The sequence below is a fragment of the Atta colombica genome, unplaced genomic scaffold (genome assembly GCF_001594045.1).
Source record: "Atta colombica isolate Treedump-2 unplaced genomic scaffold, Acol1.0 scaffold96, whole genome shotgun sequence".
Lineage (NCBI taxonomy): Eukaryota > Metazoa > Arthropoda > Insecta > Hymenoptera > Formicidae > Atta > Atta colombica.
Window position 1 is genome coordinate 1,069,250 of NW_017259590.1, and position 14,736 is coordinate 1,083,985.

The following is a 14,736-nucleotide window of genomic DNA, read 5'->3' on the forward strand; positions in this document are numbered from 1 at the left end:
ATATATATATATATATTGTAAAACATAACATGTATTAATAACACAACCCTATTGTATGATCGATTCAAAAACAACCCAATCGCAGTAATTGTAATTGCGAAAATCACGTGCTACTTCGGCAAGAACGCTCTGTCAGCAATGCAAGACCATGAGGTCTAAAATTAAGGAAAAGAAGGGACAAAAGTAACTCATACATCTATGACTCATACATCTATAACGTTCGTCAATTCAGTTCGAATGTAAAAATGTTAAAATTCAATTGTAAAACAACAGAGACAAGTACAGTTAGAGTTTGATTAAGTTAATTCAAGTTAAAATTCCAAAGTATTCAATTCATTCCATGCCCTCGAATTTTTTAATCCTGTATCACAATATCAAATTTAGTGAATTTTGCTTGAAACGATCAAATTCAATTTCAATCTCTGAGACGAGTATTAAATATGATTTCATTTATTTATGATTTTCCAGATCAATGAGATTGTCTCTATATCGACCAAGCTTGAATGAATACAACGTGAGAATATTGCCGCAAGAATTGCAGAAGATAAAGAACTCACGACTGATACTATTGATAGTGCCGCAGCATTCGCGCGGTATCGCCATTATGGCACTGGCAGCTCATTTGATTGGACTGCACGCTAAACTCGTCCTCTGTGTTCAAATTCTTCCTGAGGGTTCTATTATATCTGATGAACAAGTATGATTGATATTTTACATCCCTCCTTTTTCCCCAACACATACGCATATACATACACAACAGAATTAACAATCAAATTATGTAAGTCCTGAATAGTCATCGCAATCATATAAAGATCATGACGTCATAAACGAGAAATGATAAAGAAACAAATGACATGCAAGAAACGGTAAAGTTTCTTGCATGTCATTTAAAAACAAGGAAAATTTAGATAAAATAAAATAATGAGATTGTTTTAAAATACTTATAAAAATAGGTCGAATATTAACTATTCTTACTCCCCCCCCCCCCCCCCCCTCCTTCTCTTCTTGACAATTAGTAAATAGTCATAAAAGGAAGCGGAATAGTCATAAAAGGAAAATAGACTACGCATACACATTGAATAAACTCACATGCCTTTTACAATTATTTGCTAATTGTCGAGAGGGAGGGGAGGGAAGGAGAGAGGAGGGTAAGAATAGCCAATACGGTCACAGCGACTCAGGATCCTCAGGACTAAATCATTCTAGTAAATTAAACTTCAAGCATCATATAATTTGCAATTAATAATGAAATTAACTTTTGTAACAATATTGCAAAGTTATAATCTACGATACATATTTGTTTTTATAAACATTTGTAAAAAAATTTTTTTATAATAATAATAGTTGATATCATTTTCTTTTTATTCATTTAGTTGACTGAACAAGCCCGAAAAGATTACAACCGGGGGAGGATGTACCTGTCGGACTTCGCAACGCGTGAAGGTGTACCTGTTTTTCAGAATATCGCTGATGCTTTACAACATGCGATACAATTAGTTCAAAATCCTTGTTGACCTAAGTGCTCTTTACTGTTTTTCTTTTTTCTATTTTTTTCACACAGATAAGCTCATTAGTTTGAGAATTAATTTATTTTTATTCTTAACCATGTCCAGCTACCATTTGAGATCAATATCATAGATATAATGATGATAATGTATTATCATTATTATATCTATAAGAAGCGATTGTGTTAATTACAGTAATTCATTATCGCTATTGGCTGCTTTTGCTAATAAGATTGCTTTTTCTCATAATGTTTTTTTAATGTTAATGTCTCATTGATATACAGCCGCGTGTTATTTATGCTCTTTTCATTAATAATGTTGCTTGTTTACATAGTATTATTACTATTATCATTTTTAAGTTCTTGACAAAATTAAAACATGTGCAATCAAGACTTTATTTATGTCAAGATATTTTATTTATTCTTAGTATTTGTCATGAACACGGCATTTTTGAAGCAATTATTTTTACTTTGTTGACCGTTACATGATCCTTTTATTTATTTTATTTTATTTAAAAAAAAATATTAATTTTATATTGATTTAATGAATCGAGTAGCTAACCATTTTATTATATGCCCTTCTCTTAATGAATAACGTTAAATTCTTATTTAGTTATTATAGATTAATAAAAAAAAACAATCTCTCACGGTAGATGGACAATTTTTCTCTCATTTTTTAAATTGTAACTTAATGTTCGCAATTTTTTGTAACCTTTTGGTAATGTGGTTGAGGATTGATTTGATATATATGTACATAAAACTCATTGTTTCTAACGATCTAATCAAATTATTAATTTTTGGAATCTGATAAAGGAAGGATGCGAGAGAGAGAGAGAGAGAGAGAGAGAGAGAGAGAGAGAGAATGTGTGGAATTGCTTGTATTGGATCGTCCGGAAAGTTCGTGCCGCAAAAGATTTAAATTTAATAAATGAAATTAAAAATTTAAATCTTCTGCGTTTCAATTTTCCTTCAAAATCGGCACGAACTTTCCGGACAACCCAATATTTTGAATGCGTGATGCGTATCTCAGCTGAGTATATATTGATATGCATGGAATATCATGAATATTCGTGGTACATTTCAACACACAAATATGAAATTTTAACTGTCAATGATAATGAAAATTTCAGTATAAGATACTATTGTCTTATCCAAACCAATGTACAACGTATAAATGAACAAGTGAGTAAAAAAGAAAAAAAAAACAGAACCAATTAAAACGAGATGTTAGAGCTGCTACACTTTCCATAACAGTAACCGTAAGACATAACTTAAGAATTAGCTAATCAAGAATTAGTACAAAATTTTTAGCTCTGATTGATTAAAGCTAGAACATAAAAAACGTTAATAGTAAGCGAATTGGCCAATCACTACTTTACGTTCTCTACTGTGGTTGGTGTTGATTCGCTCACTGTTTAATTCTTTTTTTTATGTGTTTCTAGTTTTAAAAATCATTTATACTGGATTAATCGATTTCATTCTGTTATTCGATTGTAATTGGTCAGTTTCTTATAGCTTAGCATAAATTAATAGTTTATCCCAATATAAATGATCCTTAAGGACATCCTAAAAACGATTAATCATAATATAAGAACTTATACACAATTTACAGACAATTTACAGACAATTTACAAACATTTACAGACAATTTATGTGTCACTGACACATCACATATATATTACTACATTAATATCTTACATACATAAATTTTCGTATAACAATGGCGTTTTAATTAAGCCCGATTGCATAAACGTTATTTTGACGAGACTTAAACGAGATTTAAAACTTTCTGTCTCATTTTCAAACCAAAAGTGTGACAGAGACAGAAAGAGTTAAGCTCCGCTTAAAGTCAAAATAACTTTAATGCAATTGGGCCTTCTAAGTCCAATTTTACGACTTACATGATATTTTTTCGTGCAAACTATTAATCTGTGGACTACTATTTCGTAAGTACAGATTGCATAGCTTTTATATGAAGCAAATGAGTGATTATTCCTAGTAGAATTAACTCAAGTTCGAATTAGTTCACGGAGTAATAGAAAGGAATAAAATCTCTGCAATTTACTTTAGATTCTGCAGCGGCAAAAAAATTCATGGCTCTTCTGACAACTTTGTTTTTCCGGTTGTGATGGAGATGGAAATGTGGCATTCACAATTGAAACTGTCGAAGTGAAAATAACGTGTGTTGAAAAAGACTCATACCAGTAAAAAATAAAAAATAAATATCATGGTAAAACGGTGCTATTATATTAACCTGTACCAATGAACAAAAAAAAGAAGTCTTTTCAAAGCATCGAAGATTAGTTTTAAAAGTTTGCAAGATAATTGTTGAGTTTAGCCTCTTCATCCCCGATGTTGATAAAATTAGGCTCATCCCTATCCATCTTACTGATGTTCTGCTTGTCGAAAAACAACAAAAGTATCAGAATACTAGAGAAAGAATATGACAATAATTTCTGATAAAATTTCCAAAATTGATATCGATCATATAATTTTTTCCTTAAGGCGAAAATATGAAAAGTAAAAATTTTTCGTTTGTATGTGTGTAAATTATAATTTCATTAAAAGTTACGAGCCACATAAATAATTTCTAAATTCAAGATATAAGATTTGAAATTTACAGGAATACAATAGGATCATAACATATAATGCACGTAACGTAAACTAACATTTTCAGCGCCGACAGTAAATTTGGAACACAGCTCAAGTACAATAATAAAGAGCTTTTGCAATATAGTAGATTCAGATAGGATGACGCTAAAATCAAGTTATTTGTGCAAAAGTCGAACCCAGTTATTACCCGATCTAACCCGACCCATATTTTCGGGTACCCACACATCTCTACTTATTGACTCATTAATGTAATTGTTTATCATTATTGTTTATTATATTTATTTTTATTAATTTACATTTACTTTACATTTTATTAATTAACGAAGTTTTGTAAAAGTATATTTTTGTAATTTCATATTATATATATTTACAAATTTTATATTTATTCTTTTATCATATTTTATATTTATTCTTTTATTAATTAATGTTGTATTTGAACATCGCGTTACTATTTAGGACCAAAATTTTATACTAGCTGATTACTCTGAATTGTTGTTATACATGTTGTCTCACCTGTTTCTTTCCATTAGGTTTGAAGAAACAAATGAGAAAAGAAAAGAGGCTCAGAAAAAAAATCGTTTATTATATTCCTTTGCATGAATATAATATAAACTCGTATACACATAATCATTAAACATTTTTCTTTTCGGAATAAAACAAAGCTCCGTTTCTCATGCATTTTCTTTCAGCATCTTTTTGAACGAGATATTAATATATTATCTGTCATATGCGACAGTGAGTAAAAATTTTCAAAATTCTTATGCTCATATTTAATAATCGTTACGATTATATGATCCCATCGGAGTGGAAAGATATTCGAAATATGTTTAACACGTAAATAAAAACTTATAAGAACCTCTGAAATTATACGCTTATTGTTATACATTACCTTTTGATCGAAACGATTTCGAACGAACAATCGCACGAGTCTGCATGTAATATATTATTATCGATCAGATAAGTGACTTATTCAGTTTTTCAGTCTATTGTCCTCGTCATTTTTACTTTCTTTAAGATCGATCTTTTTTTCTGTGTTATCTTTTCCAGGAAAATAATACCTTCGTATATTCTTGAGAGATAACAACACCGGTATCATAGCCGGAAGAAATAGGGGAATGTATACGGCGTACCTGTAATATAAAATAATCATAAAATTATTTATTATGTAATTTAAAAAATATATATACTGAATTTTCGTAATGCTTTCTATTGATTTCATATGAATATAAGAAAACCTATAAAGAGGAATTAAATATTATCTCTTTTTTTTATGTTACATAGACGTGGATCGTCTATGTAATATTTCAATTATTTCAAGTAAAAAACAGTTTTTCGTTTCAGACAACAAAAATATTTCATAATTTAATTAATCTCATAAAGGCCATAGCACACAAGAATATATTCTTCTTTTAGGAAAGAAAAATAGCTTTTCTTCTAAGAAAGAAAAATATCAACATGAAAACACATATCTGCACAGCGAATAAAGAATATTATTTTATTTATTACAGTAATTTTAAGAACAAAATTGCAAAATTTGGCTTTTTAGCAGACTTTATAGTTTCGTAAAATATAAGCCTAAACGTTTCATGGCAAAATATTTCTTCTACCAGATAATATAGAGTCCGATAATATGATGCTTTTGATATTACACCTTTAATATTACGCCAGCAATGGCTCACGTACAACACGCGGTGTTGTTCGAAGGGAGGAATTTTGCGTACGAGGGAGAGGACGTCATTTCTTGGACGTTAGTTCTAGCATTAAAAGATGAGAGCGGAATAGGCCTATTTTTATTGGAAACCACTATTTAAAAAAAACGCACCATGCTATCTACCGCAGAGTGGTGGGGAAATGATAGCGCTCCAAATTTTTGAATGAATTTTAATCATTATTCCATTTTTTTAAAGCTAATTTAAAATTAACTTACTTTTGATCCTCTGGAAAGTAAAGAAGCGCCAAGAGTGTTGGGTCAGAAAAAGCCGCCTCAGAGATAATAAAAGCTTCTTTGCTAAGTATGAAACTACGTTTGAGATCGCCTCGTTGCAGATGCTCAGCAGATTCATGTACTAGCCCAAGAGCAGTCTTGATTCTGTTTCCTACTACATCCGTGATAACGATATTGCTAATTTCTTTGAGTAGTCGCGCCAGTGACTGCAGAGTTAATTTGGCCGAAGTTAACTGCTCAACAGTGCGATATCTCAATAAGGAATCAATTTCCCAATCACGTGATTTTAATCCCACTAATGGTACTGCCGTTACTCCGTTAATAGATTTCTAAAAATTAATTATTTTTAAGTCGTTTACATTTTAATTTTTGTATTTTTACATTTGAATTTTTGTATATTATATAAAAAATTACGAGGTAAAATAAAATATTCTGTCTCATAAAAATCGTAACGATGTTTAAAAACAAATTTCTAACATAACATTATTTTGAAAGATAATTCCAATACCACAAATATGTTAAGATTATAATAATTAAGTTAAGATTATAATTAAAAGTTTTTGAGTTATAAACAGACACTAGATATTCATGTTATTTCTCAACGCACGTGAAATACTGCTGGCATACAAGTGAGTCGAATGCTCACTGAAGTGAGATAACAATGCTTTGTTTACGTTTAGTGAATCGCATACAATGCAGTATCAATGTGATATTCGTAATCTCATTCAATCTGTACTATAATGATTGAATCTGGGTACATAAATTTGAATAATTTACACAATTAAAACAGACTGGAAAAGAAATTAGAAATTACTTTATTTAAAATTAAGTCAATATATTAAAATTTATTATATCGTTACCATTTCTGGAATGCCTAGCAATAGTCTGAGTTGTGCCAGGAATGTGCCTACTATAGCAGTTTCTTCGGGAACAAGAGTAACAGCTTCATTTTCTCGCGCATTCTCACAAACCTCTGATGATGGATTAATCAAAATCACACCACCCCATCTATATCAATTGTACAATGTTAAATAATTGAACTAAATTAGTTTCAAAATAATGGATTTGTCGAAAAAGTTAATTTTTATAGAAGATAAATATTATATATGTACACACACAGTGTAACAAAGCAGTTTTATGTTCATGCACTTACTTTAATTCTGGACTTTAATTCTGGAAAAGAATTTCCAAATTTAAAAGTAATATATATATATTTGATATATCTATATCATTCTACGAAAAATTATTGCGTTTAATTGGTAAAACAGTCGAGTTAGTATTCCTTTAAGAAAATCATTACAATAGTAATAAATGTGTGAATCACAAATCAGAAATGAAAGATACCTTGGAGAGAGAAAGGCTTCCACATTGCTATCTGTTCGCGATCTGTGTCCGTTGCGAGTGTAGATATGTAAAGGCGCATTGTCACATGGTACCATATAAACGACTAAATTGATACATGGATGAAGACTAACCTGCGATGCTTTAAAATTTAGTCAGATATGCTAGAAACGTATATTTTTTACATTGTATTACAAACCTAATTTTTTCTCCAATGGTGTTACAAGTTGTGGCAGAACATTCTCGCGCAAGGCAAAGTGCCTGCGACTTGGGCTACTGTCAGGTACACGTCTGGGATTCATATCTAATGGTAATAAATACAGCCACTGTGATTTGATAGAAAAATTACTCAAAATGGACAACTCATCTAGAAACGGCTGCACATATTCTATAAGAAATTAAATTTTAGTTACAAATGTGAAGTTGTATTTTTGTTAATGATTAAAATTGTCAGTATTTAGTAATAATATACATAGTGTATCAAACATTTTTTACATTTTTAAAAATGCTTTGTTTTTGAGACTGTTTTCAGACTATTACATAGTTAATAAAAAGTCATTACAGAGTATTTAAAAAATTATTTTTAAAAAATATTTTTTTAATTTTACGATTTTTCAAGCCACTTTGATTAAATAGTTACATATGATATATACTTTCAGTTACAGTCTTAAGGTCCCAAACAATCTTCAGCTTTTCAGGGTCAGGATTAACCAAGGTGACTAGAACATCATATGCCAGACTGGCTGGAAATCGTCTTCTATTCTCCTCATCTAAGCTATACATGGTAGGCTCTGCAAGCGCATTTTTTGTCAGCGCCAATGACTTATCACGTAGAATCCATTCTGACAATACTTGTATTAATGTAGATATACCTGAAAATACATTTATATAACATTATAAGAAATTTATTACTTATTTAGGTATTTATATAACATTATAAGAAAATTTTATTACTTTTTAAATTTATTTTTATAAAAATATAATTTTATTATATCATATATCATTGTACTCATTAGAAGGGACGGAAATTTTATATCGAAATACTTACATTATATATAGTAAAAAATTATGCTTATTTTTACATTTGTATTCTAACATAAGTAATTTCTCTCAGTGAACACTGTGCTTACAATAAAGTTTACAGCCGTTTAAGTTGAATTATTTATTAAGTTTCTCTCTATTAGTTTACGAAATAATAAGAGGTGACCACTTCTACGATAACATGTATATTTTTATCATCTCATTTGATATTTTATAGTTTTTGAAATTTCCTTGTTAAAATTCTTCATATATTGGGAGTACAAATTAGTTCGGTCCGTTTCCCTAAAGATGGTTCCAGCTGTTGTAAATAGTGACAGCTGATTTTGGCTGATTTTCAGAGAGGTTAAACATCTGCTAATAATATTCAGTTTATATTGCTTTGAGTTTCATACAAAAACCTTGATTTTTACTGTGTCGAATTTTGTATTAACCAAGCAGCATTTGCGGGAAGTTTTGATTGAAAGCTTTAATTGGAAGAAAAGTGCGGCTGAAGCCCATCAAATGCTTGTCAAAGTTTATGGTGACACTGCTCCAACTGATAAATCATATAGGGAATGATTTCGACGTTTCAAGGATGGAGATTTCAGTGTTGAAAACAAGCTTCGTTCTGGACAGTCAAAAAAATTCGAAGACAAAGAATTAGAGGCATTACTCGAAGAAGATTAGAGTCAAATGCAAGAGGAGCTTGCAGAATCATTGGTAACTCAACAAGCCGTTTCTGTACGATTGAGAGCCATGGGAATGATTCAAAAACAAAGAAATTGGGTGCCTTATGAACTGAAACTGAGAGACGTTGAAAGGCAATTTTTCGCTTGCGAACAGCTGATTCAAAAACAACAGAGAAAAGGTTTTTTTTGCATCGGAGTGTGACTGGAGATGAGAAGTGGATATTCTACGACAACCCCAAGAAAAAATACTACGCTAAGCCCGGTCAATCGTTACCATCGCTTCAACACTACAGCCGAACATTCATGATTCGAAAATCATGCTCTAATCTGGTGAAACCAAAAGAGTCTTGTTTACTATGAGCTGCTGAAACCTGACGATTCCAATACGAGCGATCGGTATCGGCTAATTGATTCGTTTGAGCCGTGCATTGCGAGAAAAACAGTCGGAATACGAGCAAAGACATGATAAAGTTATTCTTCTTTATGACAATGCTCGGCCTCATGTCGCTAAAGTCGTAAAAAAATATTTGAAAACGTTCAAATGGGATGTTTTACCGCACCCGCTGTATTCTCCAGACATTGCTCCTTCTGATTACTTGTTCCGAAGGATGCAGCAAGTCACCAGTTCACTTCTTTCGCAGAAATCGAAAATTGGCTCCAAAATTGAATCGCCTCCAAAGACGAGATGGAAAATCATTTTTTCGAGATGAAATTCGAAAATTGCCTAAGAGATGGGAAAAAGTAGTAGGCAGCGATGGACAATACTTTAATTGATCTATTCATTCATTTTGTTTTGAAATAAATGCATTTTTGAATGAACCGAATTGATTTGTACTCCCAATAGTTTTCCAAAATTTTTTAATAAATTTTTTATTTTTATATAATTTAGAAAATTTTTCAGATTTTTTAATACGAATTATAACACATTTCAGTAGTGCTGAGTCTATATTTTTTTTAGAATTCTTTATATATGTAAATTCTAAAATAGTTTTAAATTTATAAGATTTTCCATTTTATAATTTTTGAAAATTTATGATATAAAAGCTCAAAAAATTTAAGATATTTTTTCAAAAAACTTCATAAATATAAAACATGAAAGATTCTTAAAAATGTTATGAGAATTTTCGCCCGGAATACGTTTAGCTAAGAATAAGCTAATCATTGATTGCACTTTTAAATCCAGCAGATGTAATTGATTCAAACAAATTGCTTCAATACTAATCAACTTACTAGTTTCGGTGGAGAAATACAACGTTCTCTTTGAGCCAACTAGAACAGCGTCATTCAAATTTGTCGCTTCGAGTAATAATAAATCACCCACATCTAAATCGAAAGTCGAAGCCACTTTTTCAAGCTCGTGGTATGTTAAAGCAGATGCCAAAAGATTATTGGAAACTATTTGATATTCTACGTTTAGCTGATATATTTCTGAAAATCAAGGATTGAGATTAGCAAAAATTTAATATAAAAATTTAACGATATCGATGATTCCTGTACAAATTAATTAATAAATTAAGAGAGAGAGAGAGAGAGAGAGAGAGAGAGAGAGAGAGAGAGAGATGAAAAAGATAGATTCTTAGAAAGAAAAATAGGTAGAAATTTTGTGAGTGTCAGCTTAAATGCATTAATCATTGAAAGATAAAAATTCAAAATTAAAAATTTTGTTGAAAAAATTTTTTTTTAATATTAACGAGGATGAACACAAGTAATTTTATTTATAAAATTTTGTCAAAATTATTTGAATCTTTTCAATATACACAATATGAATTGTTATTAAATCTTTCGTGTTTTGTTTTTACTTACCAGCGTTTTCGAACGTACGTCTGATCTCATGTGCAAGCGATTCGGCGCGATCGTGTGAGAGTGCTGCGACAGTAATCTTTGTAGTGATTTTGATATCGAGTTTCGATAATTCATCAATTCCAGTATAGGGAAGTGTAACACGAGGCACTGTTGTAGTGTGCCACCAGAGAGGCACGCCGATTCCTAAGAGTAATACAGCGAACGACACGCTCGCGTATACTCTGTATTTTTCTGTAAAGAAAAATGACAAAATATTCTAAAATTATATAATATGCTAATTACATAATAAGCTAAAATATAAAAATAACAATAAATTCAAGGCTAATAAGAGTCAGCGCTGAAGAGGAGGTTGAACTCGCTTCGTGTAAGAAAACGTACGCCCTAATCACGAGAGAAGATTGGGTGAACGTAGAAAGTATGACCATCATATAATAGAAATATAGCAGAAATAGACATTATTATTATTTTTTTAAACTTTATTTGTTAATAACATTTGAACGAACAGTGACCGCCACCTTTTGAAGATCACTCAGGGTGATCACTCATGACCTTGACAATATTTATCAAAGTCGAAGTCAGCGTAGTGTCCGTTAATCTGAATAATTACCTAAGCCTTTAGACTACCGAAGCAAAATTTAAAATAAATGCAATGTATTTATTTAATATAAAAAATTTTCTTATTGTAGATAAAAATAATAACTGCAATAATAACACCGATCATTATATTGTTATTTTTAAAGAACTAATTTCTAAAATATATATTAATATACATATATATGTATATATATTTTGTATAAATATATATTTTAGTTCTACATACAATTCAATGAAATCCGTACTGATATTATAACATTTCCCGTAAATATTCACTCGGCTTTTCTCGAATGCAAAATGTGAGACAAAAATAAAGAATATTTTCGGCAAATCACGACACCATAAGTATTTGAAATTCATCAGAACTAAGAAAGATTCAATAAGTTAATAATAACTGGCGAATTTTCTACATTATATATTTCTATCCTTAGTACGTATTTAATTACTGTAACAATAATTTTTAATTATTAGTTTTAAATCCTAATAATTAATTTATTCTATTTCTTATCATTTTTCTATCATACAACTTATTATTTAAAAGCGCTAATTAAATTATTAAAATATTTATCAGGAGTACTATTTTCTAAATGATTACACATTTAATTAATCATAATTTATTTAAACATTTAATATTAAATATCTGATATAAATTAAGTCCTCTCTTCGTATTTCATTTTTGAATATTTTTTTCGAAAATAAGCAAATAAATGTTTTAAACAACAGAGAAGACAGAAATGCGCAAAATAAATATAATGTATAATTCATTTCCGATGTGATTCGTTTGAAATATCTGTTTTGTGTATATGCAAGTTCACTTCTTTCTCGTAGCAGTATATTTATTGGTTTCATGATGAGGAATGTAGATTTTTTTTGTTGCTATTTTGATGCCACACTGCATTTTAGGTCTTCTTTTTGGCAAAACAAGGTATAATTTACAAACTTGGCTTTTTTAAAAAGAATTGTTTACATGCATATATCGAATATAAAGACTGAACAATACAAAGAATAATATAGAACAATACAAAAATTTAGATTATTTAATTTATGTTTTTATTGTTTCTTACTCATACATATGTAAGTCATTTTTTATATATAATAACAATAAAATAGTTACTTATTTCAAAATATTAAAAGAATTGGAGAACTTTCACAAAATAGATATATACATAAAATTTTCATTCTTTTACTTTAAAAAAAAAATAACAAAAAAATATAAATATAAAAAAACATTAATCCTTTGCAAATAAAATTTTGAAGCATAAATCTATTGAAAAAAACAGTAAGTCTTGACATTTATGCTTTAAAATTATTTTAAAACGAACAATGAGAAATAACACGTATCTTTATTATTTTAATAAACTATTTCATCCAATGTGATGAACTTTTATTTGAGTACAAAGGAATTTTTACAAATTGGACTCCGAACAATATTGACTAAATGAAAAGTTAACTACTCTTTAATAATTCATGCGCAGAAATGTATTGATGTCAGAAAGCAACTATTTTATATGACAATATAGCGTTATCTGTAAAAAGAAGTGGTTAGGATTATTAGATAAAACGATTATTTAACAAGAGATTTTCTCTTAAGAGGACAATTAATTACGTGCACTGATAAAGACTTTGTAAATCGAAATGTTTGCATGACATTGTGGCATTATATTTATTAGAATAAAGTAATCGTTAATTTATAAATCAATTAATCATTGTTCGATTATAAATCACGATTGAATATAAATGTAACTATACGAAATATAATGTATTCATCCAATTGTACAAAAATATTCATTTTACATTTATGTTTATATTATTATAATAACAATTAATGTTATCAAATATTACTAATCTTTTAAAGACACATGGGTCACATCTCAAAACATTCCAAAAATATCAAAATTTCATAGATTGTTCCATTATTATATTTGAATATTTATATAAAATTTCAGCACAATTTTCTTATTAGTTTAAAAGTTTAGTTTAAAATTTTCTTATTTGTTTAATTTTGTTAATTTTGATTCTTAAAATCGTGTAATACTTATTTGCAAATTTGAGAAAGTAACATTAACATTTAAATTAAATTTTAAACATATACAATATGATCAAACAATTATAAATATATATGCAAAAGTTTATTTGGATATACATTTTACGCGTTAAAAATTATTTAAAAATAATTAAAATTGCAGTAAAATATAGTCATTTTGCTGCATAAAATCATTATAAGCCAAATTATTTGCTGTTTTGTTTTTTGTGGTTGATTTCAAAACATATTCACAGGCTAATATTATCAAAATTTTATAAATACTACAAAACAGGCGCGCGCTACGTGCGCATTATTTAGCATTTGACACTATTAAACTACACTATACTATAATTCCACTGTACTATAATTTTTGTTTGTCAAAATCCATGCGCTTATTTCATGAACGACGTAAACAGTTATAAATGCAATGATAATTGTTCACAAAGTAAGTGCATAGAGAGAACCAATCAGCGTCGCGGAATAGAGGTAATAATATACTTCGAGAAATTTGAGACATTCGATGTATTAATATGGATTTTTTCAAAAGAAATGTTGGCTAATATTAGCTTATTTTGATTGATATTTTTAGCTGATATTATATAGCCAAAACATCCTCAAACAAATTTTTATTCTTACAAACAAATAAATTATATACTTTTTTGATTTATAAAAATAAAATAAAATACTTAATTTCATGCACAATTAGTAAACTGATTTATCATATCAATCAATCATGTTTTATTTATTAATCCCTTCAAACCTGATTTTATTAAAACCAAGTTAAAAAATGTTTGATTCAATTCACGCGCATTTTAATAAGTAATTCAATAAATAATTAATTTTTTTCCAAAATTTTGACTATTTTTCCAACATGTACATTATTCATCAAATTCTCAGATGACGTCGATAGAATTAAACAATTTCAACGAATAACATCTCCAAATTTGATGTTACATGAAGGTATTAATATATTGATATATCAATTGTTATTATTTAATTACAAGTTTTATTTCTTATGCAATAAGCAGATATAGAATTTCTTAGATTTTTTTCTACTCTTCTCATTATATTACTTACAAGTAATAATAGTATGTTTAATATAAAGTATACTTATTTACAATATATTTGTTTAAATCATATCTTCTCTCTCTCTCTCTCCTTTCCTCTCCCTCTCTCTCTCCCTCCCTCTCTCTCTCTCTCTCTC

General features: G+C 29.0%; 2 protein-coding genes across 10 annotated transcripts in view; one reads left to right on the forward strand and one right to left on the reverse strand.

Moving 5' to 3' along the window:
* Positions 1–1,638, forward strand: part of LOC108693714 — an 8,885-nt gene extending 7,247 nt beyond the window's left edge. For 4 of the 7 annotated variants that reach the window (XM_018202799.1, XM_018202800.1, XM_018202804.1 and 1 more), the window contains 2 exons: positions 469–697; positions 1,374–1,638. In XM_018202799.1, the coding sequence (XP_018058288.1) occupies positions 469–697; positions 1,374–1,514 (370 nt within the window). In that variant the 3' untranslated portion in view covers positions 1,515–1,638. The remainder of the gene's footprint in view (positions 1–468; positions 698–1,373) is intronic. The other 3 variants (XM_018202797.1, XM_018202798.1, XM_018202801.1) reach the window with 1 other exon arrangement.
* LOC108693713 (GPI transamidase component PIG-S) overlaps positions 1–14,736 on the reverse strand; it is a 40,866-nt gene that overhangs the window by 4,683 nt on the left and 21,447 nt on the right. The window contains exons 2-10 of one of the 3 annotated variants that reach the window (XR_001932032.1): positions 10,916–11,146; positions 10,343–10,540; positions 8,057–8,275; positions 7,603–7,791; positions 7,407–7,545; positions 6,923–7,070; positions 6,045–6,391; positions 5,007–5,247; positions 3,306–3,665 (exon numbers count right to left, since the gene is read on the reverse strand). Coding sequence is in view for 1 of the 3 variants with exons in the window: in XM_018202796.1 (XP_018058285.1) it covers positions 5,088–5,247; positions 6,045–6,391; positions 6,923–7,070; positions 7,407–7,545; positions 7,603–7,791; positions 8,057–8,275; positions 10,343–10,540; positions 10,916–11,146 (1,631 nt within the window). In the remaining 2 variants the exon portion in view is untranslated. Of the gene's footprint in view, positions 1–3,305; positions 3,666–4,554; positions 5,248–6,044; positions 6,392–6,922; positions 7,071–7,406; positions 7,546–7,602; positions 7,792–8,056; positions 8,276–10,342; positions 10,541–10,915; positions 11,147–14,736 lie in introns of those variants that run through there. The other 2 variants (XR_001932031.1, XM_018202796.1) reach the window with 2 other exon arrangements.